The sequence below is a fragment of the Heptranchias perlo genome, chromosome 2, assembly GCF_035084215.1.
Source record: "Heptranchias perlo isolate sHepPer1 chromosome 2, sHepPer1.hap1, whole genome shotgun sequence".
NCBI classification, from domain to species: domain Eukaryota; kingdom Metazoa; phylum Chordata; class Chondrichthyes; order Hexanchiformes; family Hexanchidae; genus Heptranchias; species Heptranchias perlo.
Genome location: NC_090326.1, coordinates 158,838,622 through 158,861,348, shown reverse-complemented (window position 1 = coordinate 158,861,348; position 22,727 = coordinate 158,838,622). Strand labels below are relative to the sequence as shown.

General features: G+C 46.0%; 1 protein-coding gene across 3 annotated transcripts in view; it reads right to left on the bottom strand.

Annotated features, from left to right (window-relative positions):
* ccdc13 (coiled-coil domain containing 13) overlaps window positions 1-22,501 on the bottom strand; it is a 71,391-nt gene extending 48,890 nt beyond the window's left edge. The window contains exons 1-3 of one of the 3 annotated variants that reach the window (XM_067968165.1): window positions 21,929-22,501; window positions 7,842-7,990; window positions 3,084-3,226 (exon numbers count right to left, since the gene is read on the bottom strand). In XM_067968165.1, the coding sequence (XP_067824266.1) occupies window positions 3,084-3,226; window positions 7,842-7,990; window positions 21,929-22,131 (495 nt within the window). In that variant the 5' untranslated portion in view covers window positions 22,132-22,501. The remainder of the gene's footprint in view (window positions 1-3,083; window positions 3,227-7,841; window positions 7,991-21,928) is intronic. The other 2 variants (XM_067968152.1, XM_067968159.1) reach the window with 2 other exon arrangements.
* Between the last annotated feature and the right edge of the window lie 226 nt (window positions 22,502-22,727).

Sequence of the window (22,727 nt, the reverse complement as noted above, 5' to 3'; positions counted from 1 at the left end):
AAATGATGGCAGAGTCCAGCACGTGAGCGCAAAAGACAAGGCTGAAGAGTTTGCAACCATCTCAGCTAGAAGTGTCGAGTGGATGATCCATCTCGGCCTCCTCCCGATATCCCCACCATCACAGAAGCCAGTTGTCAGCTAATTCGATTCACTCCACGTGATATCAAGAAATGGCTGAGTGTACTGGATACAGCAAAGGCTATGGGCCCCGACAACATCCCGGCTGTAGTGCTGAAGATTTGTGCTCCAGAACTAGCCGCGCCTCTCGCCAAGCTGTTCCAGTACAGCTACAACACTGGCATCTGTTATTTATATTAATGATTTGGATGAGAATTTAGGAGGCATGGTTAGTAAGTTTGCAGATGACACCAAGATTGGACAGTGAAGAAGGTTATCTAGGATTGCAACGGGATCTTGATAAATTGGGCCAGTGGGCCGATGAATGGCAGATGGAGTTTAATTTAGATAAATGTGAGGTGATGCATTTTGGTAGATTGAATCGGGCCAGGACCTACTCCGTTAATGGTAGGGCGTTGGGGAGAGTTATAGAACAAAGAGATCTAGGAGTACAGGTTCATAGCTCCTTGAAAGTGGAGTCACAGGTGGATAGGGTGGTGACGAAGGCATTCAGCATGCTTGGTTTCATTGGTCAGAACATTGAATACAGGAGTTGGGATGTCTTGTTGAAGTTGTACAAGACATTAGTAAGGCCACACTTGGAATACTGTGTACAGTTCTGGTCACCCTATTATCGAAAGGATATTATTAAACTAGAAAGAGTGCAGAAAAGATTTACTAGGATGCTACCGGGACTTGATGGTTTGACTTATAGGGAGAGGTTGGATAGACTGAGACTTTTTTCCCTGGAGAGTAGGAGGTTTAGGGTGATCTTATAGAAGTCTATAAAATAATGAGGGGTATAAATAAGGTAGATAGTCAAAATCTTTTCCCAAAGGTAGGGGAGTCTATAACGAGGGGACATAGATTTAAGGTGAGAGGGGAGAGATACAAAAGGGTCCAGAGGGGCAATTTTTTCACTCAAAGGGTGGTGAGTGTCTGGAACGAGCTGCCAGAGGCAGTAGTAGAGGCGGGTACAATTTTGTCTTTTAAAAAGCATTTGGACAGTTACATGGGTAAGATGGGTATAGAGGGATATGGGCCAAGTGCAGGGAATTGGGACTAGCTTAGTGGTATAAACTGGGCGACATGGACATGTTGGGCCGAAGGGCCTGTTTCCATGTTGTAAACTTCTATGATTCTATGATTATATCTATCCGACAATGTGGAAAATTGCCCAAGTATGTCCTGTCCACAAAAAGCAGGACAAATCCAATCCGGCCAATTACCGCCCCATCAGTCTACTCTCAATCATCAGCAAAGTGATGGAAGGTGTCATCAACAGTGCTATCAAGCGGCACTTACTCACCAGTAACCTGCTCACCGATGCTTAATTTGGCTTCCTCCAGCACCACTAGGCTCCAGACCTCATTACAGCCTTGGTCCAAATATGGACAAAAGAGCTGAATTCCAGAGGTGAGGTAAGAGTGACTGCCCTTGACATCAAGGCAGCAATTGACCAAGTGTGGCATCAAGGAGCCCTAGTAAAATTGAAGTCAATGGGAATCAGGGGGAAAACTCTCCAGTGGCTGGAGAAATACCTAGCACAAAGGAAGATGGTAGTGGTTGTTGGAGGCCAATCATCTCAGCCCCAGGACATCGCTGCAGGAGTTCCTCAGGGCAGTGTCCTAGGCCCAACCATCTTCAGCTGCTTCATCAATGACTTTCCCTCCATCATAAGGTCAGAAATGGGGATGTTCGCTGAAGAATGCAGAGTGTTCAGTTCCATTCGCAACCCCTCAGATAATGAAGCAGTCCGTGCCCACATGCAACAAGACCTGGACAACATCCAGGATTGGGCTGATAAGTGGCAAGTAACATTCGCGCCAGATAAGTGCCAGGCAATGTGCCATCTCCAACAAAAGAGAGTCTAACCACCTCCCCTTGACATTCAACGGCATTACGATCGCCAAATCCTCCACCATCAACATCCTGGGGGTCACCATTGACCAGAAACTTAACTGGACCAGCCACAAAAATACTGTGGCTACAAGAGCAGGTCAGAGGCTGGGTATTCTGCGGCGAGTGACTCACCTCCTGACTCCCCAAAGCCTTTCCACCATCTACAAGGCACAAGTCAGGAGTGTAATGGAATACTCTCCATTTGCCTGGATGAGTGCAACTCCAACAACACTCAAGAAGCTCAACACCATCCCGGACAAAGCAGCCCACTTGATTTGCACCCCATCCACCACCTTAAACATTCATTCCTTTCACCACCGGCGCACCGTGGCTGCGGTGTGTACCATATACAAGATGCACTGCAGCAACTCGCCAAGGCTTCTTCGACAGCATCTCCCAAACCCGCGACCTCTACCACCTAGAAGGACAAAGGCAGCCGGCGCCTGGGAACACCACCACCTGCATGTTCCCCTCCAAGTTACACACCATCCTGACTTGGAAATATATCACCGTTCCTTCATCGTCCCTGGGTCAAAATCCTGGAACTCCCTTCCTAACAGCACTGTGGATGAACCTTCACCACACGGACTGCAGCGGTTCAAGAAGGCGGCTCACCACCACCTTCTCAAGGGCAGTTTGGGATGGGCAATAAATGCCGGCCTCGCCAGCGACGCCCACATCCCATGAATGAATAAAAATAAAACGCATTTGAAGGGAAATTAGATAAGCACACGAGGGAGAAAAGAATAGAAGGATAGGTTGATAGGTTTTGATGCAGTAGGGAGGGAGGAGGCCCATGTGGAGCATAAACACAAGCATATATCTGCTGGGCCAAATGGTATGTTTCTATGCTGTCAAATTCTGTGGAATTCTACATCTCAAATCGCTTCACATACAATGAATTACTTTTTGACATACAGTGACTGTTAGTATGTAGATAAAATATATTCAACCTATCTGCCATCTTATTTGGGTGAGATGGTGAAAAATTGACTATGTCTGCTGTAACATTTATCAACTGCTAATCGGGCCTCAGAGTTTCTGTGACCAGACTGCGACCGCACCTCCTTTTCGAGGTCTTGCAGTTTGTTGCCCAGCTGCTTGACTTTGGATTTCTGGCTCTCATTCTCCACGGTCAACTCGCGGTTCCTCTTTGACAGCTCGACGATTTTCGTTGCTGCCGCGTCGCCTGCCATGCCAGCGGTTCCTGCAACACAATCACACGCTTCAGCTGGTAGGCGCAGCGCTTCAACGAGCAGCCTGCACAAGGTGCGTTTATTTCATTAACAGCAAACGGTATGCAACGTTAACTAACCCTCCCGTCAGCCTCCATTTCATTCCCTTCGCTGCAGCTTTCCCGGGATCCCAGAATAAGCAGTGCGACCTCACAATAAAAATAAAGAAAGCCTTGCATTTATATAGCGCCTTTCACAACCTCAGGACGTCCCAAAGCACTTTACGGCCAATTAAGTACTTTCTGAAGTGTAGTCACTGTTGTAATGTAGGAAACGTGGCAGCCAATTTGTGCACAGCAAGATCCCACAAACAGCAATGCGATGATCACCAGATAATCTTGGGGATCTTTTACTACGTTAAAGGCACTTTACAAATGCAAGTTGTTGTTGTTGTAATCTGTTTTTAGGTGTTGATTGAGGGATAAATATTGGCCAGGACAAAATAGCCCAACATATAGCTCTTCTGGATTGCAAAAGGTCCACTGGACTACAGTGCACAATTCCTGTCACCTTCAATTGTAGGAAGAATATTCTTGACCTTGAAAGGATACAAAGACAAGTGGTGAAGCTGATTGTAGGAATCGAGAATTTAAGCTGTGAGGGAATGTTAAGGAAGTTGAGCTTGTTTTCTTTCAGAAAGAGAAGATTTAAAGGTGACCTAATTGGAATTTTCAAGATACGACGGGAATTGAAAAGCCTGGTTCAGTCAACTTGCGCGCTGTGGTGAAAGGTTCGAGCACCAGGAGGTACAATTAAAAATTAGGAAATTAGGAGCAGAAACAGAAATGGGAGAGCACTTTTCCTGTCCAAAGAGTACCTACCAGAGTTGTGGCAGAAGTTAGCAGTAAATGTCATTGAAGCAGATGGTATCAGAGGACAAGTAGATGCACTTCTGGAGAAAAGAGATTTGCCGGGATTATAATCATTCCCGGGTATTTTTGCATAGTTTTGAATCTAACAAGATTGAAATCAATTTAAAGTAGAGCTGCTTCTTTCAGTCTGAAGTGCTGACGGGCAGGATTGATCTATTAGCAAGGGGCAGACTTATTAGCGTCAAAGAAAACTTTAGGGGTGAAAAGCCTGGATCTCTGTTAGTGTGTGCCGGTAATTCCAACAGATCGGCATTGCACATCTGGACCGCTCAATCCCAGCAGGTAACTGGGAGGAGCTCCGTTATGATTTTGTAGGAGTAATTGCACTGTGTATCACCACAGATCAATGGAGCGCATCAGGTCGCCAAAGGTCTTGTGTTGTGCTGCGTTACTTAACTCTCAGTACCAGCCTGGTCGCATCGTTTCCTACACCATGCACGAGCTAATAATGTGCAGGATAAGGACTGCCAAGCACAGAAGTCATCCACTGAAAAGGAGCTGCTAGCAGTTAAAAAGGCAGCACGACGAGTGTTGCCTGCAGTCTTACTGTTGAAAATACTAATACCTTTTCTGCGGTGATGTCTCTGACGCTGCCTTTCAGAAGTTTTAAGGCACAAGATCGGGCGGGGAAGTGGAGTTGAGGTCGAAGGTCAGCCACGATCTTATTGAATGGCGGAGCAGGCTCGAGGGGCCGTATGATCTACTCCTGCTCCTATTTCTTATGTTCTTACTTTCTCAAGAGGGGACCACGGGGGTGTGTCAATATTTGCAGGGGTCCCCATACAGAAAAGTTTGAAATGCACTGGCCTAATGGTCCTATCCTTTTCACTGTACATTCTTATGTACAAACACGTTGCACTCCACAGTAGTAAAACAAGATTTGTTGCTGTTAACAAAATAAACTTTAAAAGTTGGTAGATCTCCACAATCTTAAATCATCAGAGGTGCAAAAAAAAGAGAATGAAAGGAAAATGAAGGGAAAGTAGCTCGATCTGTACCTTCAACTCTGGAATAAATATGTTTACAAAAAGAACAGAAGACAAATGGAATGAGATGTGCTCTCATCTTAGGCTTTGGAAGATGATTAGAGTCACTTTTATAGTTGATGTCCTCACTGAACCTGTTGATGAGATTGCTACCTATTTCTTACGTTCTTATGAATTCTCTACCCCAGAGGGCTGTGGATGCTGAGTCGTTGAATATGTTCAAGACTGAGATCGATAAATTTTTGGACTCTAGGGGAATCAAGGGATATGGGGATCGGGCGGGAAAGTGGAATTGAGGCCAAAAATCAGCCATGATCTTATTGAATTGTAGAGCAGGCTCCAGGGGCCGTATGGCCTACTCCTGCTCCTATTTATGTTCTTATAATCGCTCCCAGACTTCTCTTATTTTCTGTCCAATTTTTTAATTTAACAAGGCTGAATTACATTCCTTCTGCCTAATTCGGGCATTCTAACCTTACTGATAATTAATTTTAAAAATTGAAATGTAGTGCAAAGCACTTCGCACACAAAGGGTGGAATTTTTAACTGCGACAGGAGCGTAAAATGGGCGGGATGGGATCGTCCTCCCGCTATACACTCGGCCCAATTATCCTTTCCACCGAAGTCCAGGGCAGGGAAAATCTGGTGGCACGTATAACAGGAGGCAGTTTTACGCTCCAGACGAAGTTGACAGTTTCAGCGAATGACTTACTTTGAAGTCCAGCGACTGTTATACAGACAACCCAGTACCCATCTTGCACAAGGCAAGATCTCACAATCCCACAGATGGAAGACCAGTTAATTTGTTGTTGAAGGCATTGCTTCGAGAAAGGGACTTGGTCGACATAAAGAAAAGCTCTCTGTTCTTCTTTATAAAGTCATCCACTTTGGACCCAAGAAAGACAATCGGAGTATGTTCTAAATGGTCAGAAACTAGGAACTGCAGAGGAGCAAAGAGATTTTGGGCGTCCATGTACACAAATCATTGAGCAAGTGGACAGGTAGAAAATGCAATCAAAAAGACTAATGGAATGTTGGCCTTTATCTCAAGAGGGCTGGAATACAAAGGGGAGGAAGTTATGTACAGTTGCATAAAGCCTTGGTTAGACACCCATTTGAAGTATTGCGTTTAGTTCTGGGCACCACACGTCAGGAAGGATATACTGGCTTTCGAGAGGATGTAGCACAGATTCACCAGAATGATACCGGGGTTAAAGGGTTAAATTATGAGGACAGGTTGCATAAACCTGGCTTGTATTCCCTTGAGCATAGAAGATTGAGGGGTGATCTCATCGAGGTGTTTAAAATGATGAAGGGATTTGATTTGGGAAGATAAACAGAAACTACTTCCTGTGGTGGGGGAGTCCAGAGCAAGAGGACACAATCTTAAAATTAGAGCCAGGATGTTCAGGAGGGAAGCGAGGAAGCACTTCCTCACACAAAGGGTAGTGGAAATCTAGAACTCTCTCCCCCGAAAGGCCATGGATGCTGAGCCAATTGAAATTTTCAAAACTGAGGTTGATAGGTTTTTATTAGGTAAGGGTATCAAGGGATAAGAACATAAGAAATAGGAGCAAGAGTAGGCCATATGGCCCCTCGAGCCTGCTCCGCCATTCAATGAAATCATGGGTGATCTTTAACCTCAACTCCACTTTCCCGTCCAATCCCCATATCCCTTGACTCCCTAGAGTCCAAAAATCTATCGATCTCAGCCTTAAATATATTCAATGACTCAGCAGCCACAGCCCTCTGGTGTAGAGAATTCCAAAGATCCGCAATCCTCTGAGTGAAGAAATTCCTCCTCATCTCAGTCTTGAATGGCTGACCCCTTATCCTGCGACTATGCCCCTTAGTTCTAGACTCTCCAGCCAGGGGAAACAATCTCTCAGCATCTACCCTGTCAAGCTCCCTCAGAATCTTATATGTTTCAATGAGATCACATCTCATTCTTCTAAACTCCAGAGAATTTATGCCCATTCTACTCAATCTCTCATCACAGGACAACCCTCTCATCCCAGGAATCAGTCTAGTGAACCTTTGTTGCACTGCCTCGAAGGCAAGTATATCCTTCCTTAGATAAGGAGACCAAAACTGTACACAGTACTCCAGGTGAGGTCTCACCAAAGCCCTGTAACAATTGTAGTAAGACTTCCTTACTCTTGTACTCCAAACCCCTTGCAATAAAGGCCAACATGCCATTTGCCTTCCTTGTTGCTTGCTTTACCAGCATGTTAACTTTCTGTTCCTTGTACGAGGACACCCACATCTCTCTGAACACCAACATAGATATGGATCAACGGTGGGTAAATGGAGTTGAGGTATAGATCAGCCATGGTCTAACTTTTTTTTTTATTATTCGTTCACGGGATGTGGGTGTCACTGGCGAGGCCAGCATTTATTGGCCATCCCTAATTGCCCTTGACAAGGTGGTGGTGAGCCGCCTTCTTGAACTGAATGGCAGAACAGGTTTGAGGGGCTGAATGGACTACTCTTCTTGTTTCTATGTTCTTTTTCAATTATCTTCTGTCCCTGCCTCAAAACCTCTCTGAGGCCAAGAGGTTAGGCAGACAACCACCTCCCAGGATTAACTGAAACAGTCTGCGGGGAGGGAGCGTCTCTTTCCCCCTGAAGTCATTCGAACAGCAGCCGCTGGAATGACAGTAACCCGTCTACCAAGGCATCAGCCGACCACCGCCCCGCACCCCCCCGCCCCCCGGTGGCCCCTTTACCTGCGAGAGCAAATCGATCCTCCTCCCTTTTCCTTTTCAGGTGCTTAATCTCGAAATCCCTCTCGTTGAGGAGTTTGTAGAGCCGGCCGTTCTCATCCCGCAGCTCCCGGGTCTGCTCCTGCAGCTGCTCGTTCTCATTCTCCAACAATCTGGAAAATTCAAGGGTTTCACACCAGTCCTTAGTCAACTGACAAACTGAGGGGGCCAGCAGACATAGCCAGCTATAGAACGTCGCCTTTCACTTCTCTGGAATTAGCACCTTCAGCAGCCACCTGACCTGAAAGCACAGAGTGGGGAAAGGGCTATTTGGCTCATATTTTCCAACCAGTGCTACTCCTCTACAACTGCTTAATGTGCTTGTACTAAACCCCCTCTGCACTATTTAATGCGGTCTTCATTTTAAGCAGATTAATGAACACCTGAATTAAAAATAGCAGAGTGAAATTTAGCACAACAACTTGCACTTATACAGCGCCTTTAACGTAGAAAAAACATCGCAAGGCGCTTCACAGGAGCGTAATCAGACACAAACTGACACCGAGCGAAAGAAGGAGACATTAGGGCAGGTGGTTGGTCAAACGTTTGGTCAAAGAGGTAGGTTTTAAGCAGCGAGTTAGGATAGGGGCAGCAGAGTTTTGAATGCGCTCAAGTTGATGGAGATTGGAAGATGGGAGATCAGTCCAAGAGAGAACTGGAATAGTCAAGACTGTCATTCTTGCAGGAATAGCCCAAGTTGCAAAATCCCCCGTTATATACAAAGTTCCCTGTCAAGGACCCTAGCCGACTTATTTGGGAAAGTTTGGTCAAATTCACCCCTAACTGTGAAGACAATCTCACAAAACTCCAGAACCTTACAACTTACATTACTCAACCCAAACCAATTTCTTTCTCTATCTGACATTTCTATGGTCCCAGCATCACAGGAACCATGATTGGTGGATTTTTTTTTTGAACACCTCTGCCCATACTTACTGGAATAACATTCGGCTGTGTTCCTAACCAGTCAACATCATACAATACTGCTCATAGTTACCACAGAAACCCAGGCAGGACAGGTGTACAATGTACCTGGAGCGCCACCCGCTGGACACACAGAGGCAATACAATTTCTCAAAATGGATTTTCAACCAGATACTCAAAACGGGTCTGAATATTCAGAGCAGATCAAAAACCAAAAGGCTGTAGATGTTGGAAATCTGAAACAAAAAACAGGAAGCACTCAGCAGGTCAGGTAGCATCTGTGTAGAGAGCAGAGGACTTAATGTCTTAGGTGTGAACCCTTCGTCATAACTAATATCTTCCAGTGCTGTTGAAGGGTCCATACCTGAAACTTTAAGTCCTCTGTTCTCTCCACAGATGCTGCTTGATCTGCTGAGTGCTTCCAACATTTTCAGGTTTTGTTCCTGAGTATTCAAATGCATGTTATCAAACTTCTCTAAGTGGGAGATATAAAGATGATAGCAAAAGTGCCTTGTGGATGATCCATCTTGGCCTCCTCCCGATACTCCCACCATCACAGAAGCCAGTCTTCAGCCAATTCGATTCACTCTACGTGATATCAAGAAACGGCTGAGTGCACTGGATCCAACAAAGGCTATGGGCCCTGACAACATCCCAGCTGTAGTGCTGAGGGCTTGTACTCCAGAACTAGCAGTGTTTCTAGCCAAACTGTTCCTGTACAGCTACAACACTGGCATCTACCTGACAAAGTGGAAAATTGCCCAGGTATGTCCTGTCCACAAAAAGCAGGACAAATCCAATCCGGCCAATTACCGCCCCATCAGTCTACTCTCAAACATCAGCAAAGTGATGGAAGGTGGCCTCAACAGTGCTATCAAGCGGCACTTACTCACCAATAACCTGCTCACGGATGCTCAGTTTGGGTTCCTCCAGGACCACTAGGGTCCAGGCCTCATTACAGCCTTGGTTCAAACATGGACAAAAGAGCTGAATTCCAGAGGTGAGGTGAGAGTGACTGCCCTTGACATCAAGGCAGCATTTGACCGAATGTGGCACCAAGGAGCCCTAGTAAAATTGAAGTCAATGGGAATCAGGAGGAAAACTCTCCAGTGGCTGGAGTCATACCTAGCACAAAGAGAGATGGTAGTGGTTGTTGGAGGCCAATCATCTCAGCCCCAGGAAATCGCTGCAGGAGTTAGGGCAGTGTCCTAGGCCCAACCATCTTCAGCTGCTTCATCAATGATCTTCCCTCCATCATAAGATCTGAAGTGGGGTTGTTCGCTGATGATTGCACAGTGTTCAGTTCCATTCGTAATCCCTCAAATAATGAAGAAGTCCGTGCCCTCATGCAACAAAACCTGGACAACATCCAGGCTTGGGCTGATAAGTGGCATGTAACATTCGCACCAGGCAAGTTCCAGGCAATGACCATCTCCAACAAGAGAGAGTCTAACCACCTCCCCTTGACATTTAATGGCAGTACCATTGCCGAATCCCCCACCATCAACATGCTGGGGGTCACCTTTGACCAGAAACTTAACTGGACCAGCCACATAAATAATGTGGCTACAAGAGTAGGTCAGAGGCTGGGTATTCTGCGGCAAGTGACTCACCTCCTGACTTTTTTTTTATATTCGTTCATGGGATGTGGGCATCGCTGGCGAGGCCGGCATTTATTGCCCATCCCTAATTGCCCTTGAGAAGGTGGTGGTGAGCCGCTGCCTTGAACCGCTGCAGTCCATGTGGTGATGGTTCTCCCACAGTGCTGTTAGGAAGGGAGTTCCAGGATTTTGACCCAGCGACGATGAAGGAACGGCGATATATTTCCAAGTCGGGATGGTGTGTGGCTTGGAGGGGAACATGCAGATGGTGTTGTTCCCATGTGCCTGCTGCTCTTGTCCACCATCTACAAGGCACAAGTCAGGAGTGTGATTAAATACTCTCCACTTGCCTGGGTGAGTGCGGTCCAACAATACTCAAGAAGCTCGACACCATCCAGGACAAAGCAGCCCGCTTGATTGGCACCCCATCCACCACCTTAAACATTCACTTCTTTCACCACTGGCGCACCATGGCTACAGTGTGTACCATCTACAAGATGCAGTGCAGCAACTCGCTAAGGCTTCTTCAACAGCATTTCCCAAGCCCACGACCTCTACCACCTAGAAGGACAAGGGCAGCAGGCGCATGGGAACACTACCACCTGCAAGTTCCTCTCCAAGTCACACACCATCCCGACTTGGAAATATATTGCCGTTCCCTCATCGTCGCTGGGTCAAAATCCTGCAACTCCCTACCTAACATGGACTGCAGCTGTTCAAGAAGGCGGCTCACCACCACCTTCTCAAGGGCAATTTGGGATGGGCAATAAATGCTGACCTTGCCAGCGACGCCCACATCCCATGAATGAATTTTAAAAAAGCTCCCCCGATGGTTGAGTGGCAAATGTATAGTTCGGAGACATACAAACTAAGAAGGACCAGGTTTCATCCTTGCTTTGAGGAGAGTTAGCTCACCTCAGGGTTCTGCATTAGGGCATTAGAATTAGTCTTTATAGGCCTTGGAGGGAACAAGATGCTTCTTCCGAAGTTCAATATAGCCAGTAGATTGTTAGAACACAGAAAGTGGGTGGGGAAGAAGAGGCTTCTGTCACAGTATGTTATAACATGGACTTCTACATGGAACATGGGTTCAAATCACATCCAACCCAAACAAAACAGAAATTAAATTTTATCTGGCTGCCATTTTCTTGGGCTATAAATTAATTTTCTTACAGTAACATTCACTTTCCAAAGGCACTAAAGTCTCTTAACATATCACCATGCCCAGAAAGTTCCTACTTATTATTACTACTTCAAGGGGTCACATTTACTACTTAAGTACATCAAAAGAAAATAGGAAATGCACGAGGAACTGTTTTAACTGTAAGGGGTGTCAAATACGTGGAACAGATTACCGGCATGGGTGACCGAACAAGAAACGTTTTCAGTGGGTTTTGAGAAGGAATTAGGCAGGTTCTTGTCAACAAATGGGATACAGGGTTGTTAGAAATGCACCAATGGAATACTGTAGATAGATGAGTTAGATGGACTGAAGGTCCTCTCCTGTCTGATACTGTTACTAAAATAAGGAGCAATATTGTCTGTAGATTTCACTAACATTTCAGTTTGATGGGGTCTGACCAGCCACAGATGAAGACTCCAGGAAGCAGAGATGCATCAGCTTGGAATTTTTACCTGGCTATATTGAACTTTGGGAGAAGCATCTTGTTCCCTCCAAGGCCTATAAAGACTAATTCTAATGCCCCAGTGCAGAACCCTGTGGTGAGCTAACTCTCCTCAAAGCAAGGATGAAACCTGGCCTCCCTCTAGTAGATAGACTGAGTTGTGGAGAGCCTGCGATAGAATCTAAGAAAGGAACCAGCTTGGGAGCACAGGCGGACTTCTCTCATTCCACACTTTGACTGGGAAAATGCACAGGGGTACGATGCAGGCAGGATTGCCTCCGACACGAACTTCCACCACTGACCACCACTGCCCCCCCAACAAAGTTTGCAGGGTCAGTGGGCGGGGCCTGCAGGGGCGGGTCTTCAGTGGTGCGGAGACATCCATTCTTTTATCTTTTTGCTTTGCTGTATTTTTTTTAACTTCCCATTTCTGTTTCACCAAGTCCCTGGCTTCTCTAACTTTATCGTCTCTTCATAGATAAACGTGTATGTTCCATCTCCCTTTTCTCTTCTTTCCCTTGCCACTCTGACCGCTTACTGCGGACCCACAGGCTTTGTCATCATGAGACAGAGGACAGGCCTGGAAATTGTGACATTGTTAAGATACAACTACATTTTAAAAAAAAATCTGAGCATTACAAGTCCACTACGAACTGAAAATAAATCATTTGCGATATATCAATAATGGTGCTGGCAGTCAAACTTTAATTCCTATGGAGAAAGAACAGGGGAGTGGGACTAATTGGATAGCTCTATCAAAGAGCTAGCACAGGCTTGATGGGCCAAATGGCCTCCTTCTGCGCTGTATCATTCTATGATCCTATGATCTGGGCAAGTTTGTCTCCTGAAACATCGCAAGGATAATATAGCCATGTAATTTCACCAAGCCCCGTTCACCCTTCACCCCTGTGCTCACTGACCTACACTAGCTTCCAGTCCAGCAACACCTCGAATTTAAAATTCTCATCCTTGTGTTCAAATCCCTCCATAGCCTCCCCCCTCCCTATCTCTGTAAACTCCTTCAGCACTACAGCCTCCGAGATCTCTGCATTCCTCCAATTCTGGCATCTTGCGGATCCCCGATTGTCTTCGCCCAAGCAATGGAGTCCGTGCTTTCAGCTGTCTAGGCCCGATGCCCTGGAATTCCCTCCCTAAACCTCTCCACCTCTCTCTCCTCCTTTAAGCCACTCCTTAAAACCTACCTCTATGACCAAGCTTTTGGTCACCTGTCCTAATATCTCCTTATGTGGCTTGGTGTCAAATTTTGTTTGATAATCGCTCCTGTGAAGTGCCTTGGGACATTTTACTATATTAACGGTGCTATATAAATTCAAGTTGTTGTTGTTAATCAGTCTGTACTTCCCACACTTTAAACCCCTTAAGGAAGGTGACTGACCTTGACTGCCATCCCTGTTAATTGTATAATTTATATCAATGAGTATTAATTATATTCAGGTGGTGGGTATCAACTGGGGACTCTCCTGTATCCTTTTTTATAGGAGAGCTTATCTAGGGCGTGGTGTGTAAGGGCAATCTCTGTGGATAAAGGCTTGAAAGCAACTGAAGACCAGGCTCTAGTATTCTGTCATAAAATAAAAATAGAAAATGCTGGAAAAGATTAGCAAGTGAGGCTGCATCTGTGGAGAAAGAAATAGTTAACGTTTCAGGTCGACGACCTGTCGTCAGAACTGACGCTTTTGATCTAGGATTCTATCCTTCACCACACGGCTATCCAATTCTAACATCCCTTAACTCATTCTCCTTTTCATCTTAAACTTCCCTATCTTGTTCCTTCTAAGTTCCAAGTATGCCATCCTACACAATCATCTTCCTTCCTACATCATCATGCGCTGAAATCAGTGTGCTGCACACTGTCTCCCACTCTAGTGCATTCAAAAAAGTGGAACTCCTTATCTCTCGCAGTCTTCCACTCCTCCTACAATCTGCAAGCTTTTAAAATACAAGCTTAGCATCATCCAACCACGGCTTGATTGCCTTGCCTTTTCTCCCGCTCTTTTCAGCCTTGTTAGTGTCCTACATCATGGGTCGATGTTTCTCCAGGTTTTGTTCAGGGCTTATCAATTTTTTTTAAATGCCCATAACCCCTTTGAATGCAGTCATAGAATTTTAAAGCACAGAAGGAGCCCATCACACCTGTCCTCTCTCTCAAAGAGGTTTTCACTTAGTTACATTCCCCTGCCCTTTAACCGTGCCATTTATTTTTTTCTTTTTCAAGTAATGATCCACATCTCTCTCAAAAGTTAGAACATGAGAAGAACATAAGAAATAGGAGCAGGAGTAGGCCATACGGCCCCACGAGCCTGCTCCGCCATTCAATAAGCACACGGCTGATCTTCGGCCTCAACTCCACTTTCCCGCCCTACCCCCATATCCCTTAGTGTCCAAAAATCTATCCATCTCAGCCTTGAATATACAGTTATTACAGATTCTGCTCCCACTGCTGTTTCTGGTAGGTCATTCCATATCCTGGTCACCCTCTGTAAAAAAAAAATCTTCTAATTTCTCCCCTTGTCCTTTTGGTGATGATCTTAAAATCGTGCCCTTTATCTCCTTTCACAGTAGTCCTATGGCTTGGTACCATCAGCAAATTTTATCATTACTGGACTCTCTTCTTTGTGTATTGTTCATAAAGACTAGAAGCCCATCATTCCAACTACATGTATTAATTAAGTTTCCTCCCATGGTAAAGGTTAACAATGCCTCAAACTCAGTTATCCCGATCATGCCATCAACACTCACAATTTAAATTAAAATAGTGCAAAACATTTTTTTAAAGGAATTATATACATTTTTTAAAAATCTCTTGAAAGAGGAAAAAAATTGTTACAAATACATAGTGATGGGTGGCTGGAAGTGATGGCCCAGCCATAATTTAATTAATGGGTTCAGATTATAACATAAAATCGGAAAAGTGGCTCAGACTTTGCTTCTAAACCCTGTACGGGGAGGTCTTACTTAAATTTCGGGTCCTTTCTTATTTAGCTGACACCAGCTGCCACCACAGACAGAAACGACAAATACAATCTGTACAGATGTGTGACAGCATCCAAACTGGAGAAGTCGACAAATGTAAACTCTAAGAGTTTGAACATCGCTTAGTAGCGTGCAGTTTCATCACCATGGTCAGTGAGTGTTATTTATGATTCAATGATGGAGAAAAGTTTCTCACTGACTGGAAATTGTGATCTCTCCTTGATTTACTTACAAATTTTCACCTTAGATACAGGTTTACAGGGGCTGATTTTGTGATCCCTGCCAGCGCAGCTCTATGCTGAGAGTGTGGAACCACCCCTTCAACAATCAAGGCCACCGATTTACAGTTTTCATAGAAAAGTTGATGGAGTGGCAGAATTCATAGAATTACATAGAATGTACAGCACAGAAACAGGCCATTCGGCCCAACTGGTCTATGTCAGTGTTTACGTTCCATATGAGCCTTCTCCCTCCCTTCTTCATCTAACCCTATCAGCATATCCTTCTATTCCTTTCTCCCTCATGTTTTTATCCAGCTTCCCCTTAAATGCACCTATGCTAGTCGCCTCAACTACTCCTTGTGGTAGCGAGTTCCACATTCTAACCACTCTCTGAGTAAAGAAGTTTCTCCTGAATTCCCTATTGGATTTATTAGTGACTACCTTATATTTATGGCCCCTAGTTTTGGTCTCCCCCACAAGTGGAAACATCTTCTCTACATCCACCCTATCAAACCCTTTCATAATGAAAGGTTTTTATAGAGTAAATAAGGAGAAACCGTTTCCAGTGGGAGAAGGGTTGGTAACTAGAGGACGCAAATTTAAGGTAATTGGCAAAAGAATCAGAGGCGACGTGAGGAAAAAATGTTTACACAACGAGTTGTGATGATCTGGAATGCACTGCCTGAAAGGGTAGTGAAAGCAGACTCAATAATACATTTCAAAAAGGAATTGGATAAATACTTGAAATGGAAAAAATTTCAGGGCTATGGGGAAAGAGCAGGGGAGTGGGACTAATTGGATAGCTCTTTCAAAGAGCCGGCACAGGCACGATAGGCCGAATGGCCTCCTTCTGTGCTGTATCATTCGATTCGATAATCTTAAAGACCTCTATCACCCCTCAGTCTTCTGGTCAATGGAGACCCCCAGAATGTTGATGCTGGGGGATTCGGCAATGGTAAGGCCGTTGAATGTTAAGGGGAGGTGGTTTGATTCTCTCTTATTGGAGATGGTCGTTGCCTGGCGCGAATGTTACTTACCACTTATCAGCCCAAGACTGGATGTTGTCCAGGTCTTGCCGCATGCGGGCACGGATTGCTTCATTATCTGAGGGGTTGCGAAAGGAACTGAACACTGTGCAATCATCAGCGAACATCCCCATTTCTGACCTTATGATGGAGGGAAGGTCATTGATGAAGCAGCTGAAGATGGTTGGGCCTAGGACACTACCCTGAGGAACTCCTGCAGCAATGTCCTGGGGCTGAGATGATTGGCCTCCAACAACCACTACCAACTTCCTTTAGTGCTAGGTATGACTCCAGCCATGGGAGAGTTTTCCCCCTGACTCCCATTGACTTCAATTTTACTAGGGCTCCTTGGTGCTACACTTGGTCAAATGCTGCCTTGATGTCAAGGGCAGTCACTCTCACCTCACCTCTGGAATTCTGCTCTTTTGTCCATGTTTGGACCAAGGCTGTAATGAGGTCTGGAGCTGAGTGGTCCTGGAGGAACCCAAACTGAGCATCGGTGAGCAGGTTATTGGTGAGTCAGTGCCGCTTGATAGAACTGTCAACGACACCTTCCATCACTTTGCTGATGATTGAGAGTAGACTGATGGGGCGGTAATTGACCGGATTGGATTTGTCCTGCTTTTTGTGGACAGGACATATCTGGGCAATTTTCCACATTGTCAGTAGATGCCAGTGTTGTAGCTGTACTGGAACAGTTTGGCTAGAGGCGCAGCTAGTTCTGGAGCACAAGTCTTCAGCACTACAGCCGGGATGTTGTCGGGGCCCATAGCCTTTACTGTATCCAGTGCACTCAGCCGTTTCTTGATATCACGTGGAGTGAATCGAATTGGCTGAAGACTGGCTTCTGTGATGGTGGGGATATCGGGAGGAGGCCGAGATGGATCATCCACTCGGCACTTCTGGCTGAAGATGGTTGCAAATGCTTCAGCCTTGCCTTTGCACTCACGTGCTTGACTCTGCCATCATTGAGGATGGGGATGTTCACAGAGCCTCCTCCTCCCGTTAGTTGTTTAATTGTCCACCAGCATTCATGACTGGATGTGGCAGAGACTGCAGAGCCTTGATCTGATCCGTTGGTGGTGGAATCACTTAGCTCTGTCTATAGCATGTTGCTTCCGCTGTTTAGCATGCATGTAGTCTTGTCTTGTAGCTTCATTAGGTTGGCACCTCATTTTTCGGTACGCCTGGTGCTGCTCCTGGCATGCTCTTAACACTTCTCATTGAGCCAGGGTTGATCCCCTGGCTTGTTGGTAATGATAGGCCATGAGGTTACAGATTGTGCTGAAATACAATTCTGCTGCTGCTGATGGCCCACAGCGCCTTATGGATGCCCAGTTTTGAGCTGCTTAGATCTGTTCTGAATCTATCCCATTTAGCACGGTGGTAGTGTCACACAACACGTTGGATCGTGTCCTCAGTGTGAAGACAGGACTTAGTCTCCACAAGGACTGTGCGGTGGTCACTCCTACCAATGCTGTCATGGACAAATGCATCTGCGACAGGTAGATTGGTGATGACGAGGTCAAGTAGTTTTTTCCTCTCGTGTTGGTTCACTCACCACCTGCCACAGGCCCAGTCTGGCAGCTATGTCCTTCAGGAGTCAGCCAGCTCAGTCAGCAGTGGTGCTTCCGAGCCAGTCTTGGTGATGGACATTGAAGTCTCCCACCCAGAGTACATTCTGTGCCCTTGCTACCCTCAGTGCTTCCTCCAAGTGGTGCTCAACATGGAGGAGGACTGCTTCATCAGCTGAGGGAGGACGGTAGGTGGTAATCAGCAGGAGGTTTCCTTGCCCATGTGTTGACCTGATGCCATGAGATCCGGAGTCAATGTTGAGGACTCCCAGGGCCACACCCTCCTGACTGTAAATCACTGTACCGCCACCTCTGGTGCGTCGGTCCTGCACATACCCAGGGATGATGATGGAGGAAACTGGGACGTTGGCTGAAAGGTATGATTCTGTGAGTATAGCTATGTCAGGCTGTTGCTTGACTAGTCTGTAGGACAGCTCTCCCAATCTTTGGCACAAGTCTCCAGATGTTAGTGAGGGGGACTTTGCAGGGTCGACTGGGCTTTGGTTTGCCTTTGTTGTGTCCGGTTTTATGCTTATGACTTTTTGTAGCGAGATTTTACAACTGAGTGGCTTACTAGGCCATTTCAGAGGGCAAGTAAGAATCAACCACATTGCTGTGCGTCTGGAGTCACATGTAGGCCAGACCAGGTAAGGATGCAGGGTTTCCTTCCCTAAAGGGCATTAGTGAACCAGATGGGTTTTTTTACGACTATCCAATAGTTTCACCATTAGTGACACTAGCTTTTTTTTAATTTCAGATTTTATTTAATTAATTGAATTTAAATTCCCCATATTTTGAACTTATATCCCCATATTATTAGTCCGGGCCTCTGGATTACTAGTCCAGTAACATAACCATTATGCTACCATACCTGTTCCTTTATCGTTAAGCTTTTGTTATTGCTACCAGATACCTTCCCCCATCTTGCTAGTTTAAAGCCTTCTGCACTGCCCTATATGTCCTTTCCGCTAGGACTCTGGTCCCATTCCAGTTCAGGTGGAGCCCATCCCAGCGGTACAGCTCCTTCCTGACCCAGTATTTTTTTAATTCATTCATGGGATGTGGGCGTCGCTGGCAAGACCAGCATTTATTGCCCATCCCTAATTGCCCTTGAGAAGGTGGTGGTGAGCCGCTGCCTTGAACCGCTGCAATCCGTGTGGTGAAGGTTCTCCCACAGCGCTGTTAAGTAGGGAGTTCCAGGATTTTGGTATAGTAACGATGAAAGAACAGCGATATATTTCCAAGTCGGGATGATGTGTGACTTGGAGGGGAACGTGCAGGTGATGTTGTTCCCATGTGCCTGCTGACCTTGTCCTTCTAGGTGGTAGAGGTCGCAGGTTTGGGAGGTGCTGTCGAAGAAGCCTTGGCGGGTTGATGCAGTGCATCCTATGGATGGTACACACTGCAGCCACAGTGCGCCGGTGGTGAAGGGAGTGAATGTTTAGGGTGGTGGAAGGGGTGCCAATAAAGCGGGCAGCTTTGTCCTGGATGGTGTTGAGCTTCTTGAGTGTTGTTGGAGCTGCATTCATCCAGGCAAGTGGAGAGTATTCCACCACACTCCTGACTTGTGCCTTGTAGATGGTGGAAAGGCTTTGGGGAGTCAGGAGGTGAGTCACTCGCCGCAGAATACCCAGCCTCTGACCTGCTCTTGAAGCCATAGTATTTATGTAGCTGGTCCAGTTAAGTTTCTGGTCAATGGTGACCCCCAGGATGTTGATGGTGGGGGATTCAGTAATGGTAATGCCATTGAATGTCAAGGGGAGGTGGTTAGACTCTCTCTTGTTGGAGATGGTCATTGCCTGGCACTTGTCTGGTGCGAATTTTACTTGCCACTTATCAGCCCAAGCCCAAGGTCTTGCTGCATGCGGGCACGGACATCTTCATTATCTGAGGGGTTGTGAATGGAAATGAACACTGTGCAATCATCAGCGAACATCTACATTTCTGACCTTATGATGGTGCCAGTGTCCCCTCCTTCCCACACCACTCTTTCAGCCATGCATTCATCTTTCTGATCTGCCTATCCCTATTCCAATTAGCATGTGGCTCCGGTAGTAAACCTGGGATTACCACCCATGAGGTCCTTTTTAATTTAGTTCATAGCTTCTAATAGTTCCCAAGCAGGACCTTCTCCTTGTTCTTCCTTATGTCATTGATGCTGACATGAACCATGAAAACTGGATCCTCCACCTCCCTTTCCAAGTTCCTCTCCAGTTGCTCCAAGGTGTCCTTTACCCTTGCAGCAGGTAGGCAACACACCCTCCTGGACTCTCGATTGCGACTGCAGAGGACGCTATCTAGTCCCCTGATTATAGAATTCACTACGACTACAACTTTTCTATTCTGATCCATCCCCCTTGGACTGTCTCGTGCTCCACGGTGCCTTGGTTAGCATTCAAGGCATCCTCCCTGCAGGCTTCATTCTTATCCTCACGGGCATCATGGACCTCGTACCTGTTGGAGAGGACCAGTGACTGTGGAACCTCCTTCCATACCCCCTCCCCCCCCTTATGTATCAGGGTGTCTCTAACTCGCACTCTAGCTCAAAGGCTCTGATTCAGAGTGTCTCAAGCCAGAGACATTTCCTGCAGATGTGGCAATCTGGGACAGACTCACTGTCCTCAAACTCCCACATATTACAGTCCCGACACACAGTCTGTACTGCCATCTCTAGTTTTTATTTATTTAATCAGTAGTTTATTTCTAGGATTAATAGAATCACTTGAGATCTAGATTATATTTAGTAAATGGATTTAGCTTGATTTAGTAGTTAATTAGTCTTCTGTTTTAATTTTGTCCCCAAACACTCATGCAATTAAACTGGAATTTAACTTATTCAGTCACTGTAAATATTGATATGTTGTCTACATAAATAGGATCTACAGCAATGGCTCACCCTACCTATGGGGCCAGAATTTGCTGTAGCAGGGCATCTAACGGCATCTGCCATTAGTTAGACTTGCCCCTGCACCCTTCAGCTCTAGAAATGTTTACCCACAAATTTGCTGAAAGTGCGAGCTGATAATGGAGCAGTGAGGGAAACAGGGCATTTGGGACCTGAGTGAACAGGGCAACCAACAGGGTATCTCCTTAATCAATGAGATTTAAGGATTAGGAAATAAACAGTGGAAGGACTGAGAGGAAGGGTGAATTAAAGGGAGTGAATTCAATGTCAAATCAGGTACAAAAAGAGAAAAAAAAGAGGGAAAGAAAGATTGGATGAAGAGAGAAAAAAATAAGAGACAGAAAGGAAAAGAAAAAAAAAATAAATTTAAAATTTGACATTTTTTAAATCTCCCTGAAAAATTCAAAACCTGAAGGAATGAGGCTCCACACTTGTAGCAGTTAATTTTCAGTGCCAGAGAGGTTGATTGGCAGTAATTAACACTTACCACGTCGTTAAAAGGATAATTACGTTTGTAATTACTAACCCTGAATATCAGCGGCGGGTTTAGTTCGTATTGACTGCGCAAACACAGCAACTTCACGACATTCAATGTGTGTCAATGGTGAGGCATGATGTGGAGATGCTGGTGATGGACTGGGGTGGACAAATGTAAGGAGTCTTACAACACCAGGTTATAGTCCAACAGTTTTATTTGAGATCACAAGCTTTCGGAGCTTTCCTCCTTCGTCAGGTGAGTAAGGAGGAAAGCTCCGAAAGCTTGTGATCTCAAATAAAGCTGTTGGACTATAACCTGGTGTTGTAAGACTCCTTACAATGGTGAGGCAGGCAGCGAGATGCCGTTTTCGCAAAGCTAACAGAGGAGCGGCGCAACCCGGACAGCAACTTTCGGACATTCGCCTTTATCTGCCCATCTGCACCTCGGCCCGAAGTTGCTGTACCATTTACGCATAAATAACAGCAAGCGCCATTAGCCTCACCGTTTATTTTGACAACAAAATCTGGCTCAATGTGTTGGCCTTAAAAGCCAACAGATGAAAGTCCAGTCTGGGTGTGGGTGGGGGTGGGGGGAGCGGTGACTTTGCAGCTTTCTCTACTTAGTCAAAAACTTTTTGGTGTTTTTGGGAGAGAAGAAGCAAGTTACAGCAGCCCACGTCCTCCTGTGTGTCTGTCTGAATCTACCTTGTGCTGATGTCGGTGCTGCTGGCATGGCCAGCCACCAGCTGCAGCTTTAAGTCATCCTGTTGCCCCGAAGCGGCCAGGCTTGTCTCCTGCTCTTTCTTGCGGGCCTGCATCCTCTCCATCCGCTTCTGCTGCTGCTCCTGGAGAGCCTGGAACTGCTGCCTCAGACTCTGGGTCACCATCTCGTCCTCCTCCTTCATCATCGCCGCCCACCCCGGGGAAACCCGGTTATAATTCAACCATCGGCCGGTTAACCGGGCTCCTTCTTCCCTCCCTCTGCCTCTGTGAAGTGAAGCCGGGGCGCTGTGTTGCTCGGGTGCCCGAGGTGTATAATTCTTGCTGTTGTTTGCCCTCCTGCTCGGCTTCCAGGACCTGATGGCGGCCGCAGTCTTCAGGCCGCTGTCGTATCATAGCAACGGTAACCAGGGGAGACGGGGCCCTCGGCTATTCCCCCCCCGCCCCCCGCCCGCCGTTGTCGGCCCTGCTGCAGTTGATTCCTTTGCGGACAAGTTCCACGTCTTTTACTGTTGAGATTTCATTTCTCACGGTGCCGATTCACAGCCGAAGAATGTTAACAGGAACTGGGCAAAAACTGTTGTGACTTTTTCCTCAAGCTGTTAGGAAAAAACCCAAGAGCAGTAAACTCAAGAAATGCCCAACATTGAACATTTCGACAAAACTGAGATTGTGTTAATATAGGAAGGTGGCAATTGTCCCCTGGTGGGAGAGCTTTTAATCAAAGTTTTCAGTTTAAATTAATGTTGACTCTTTAGCCCCTTCTCTCAGTTCAAATGCTATG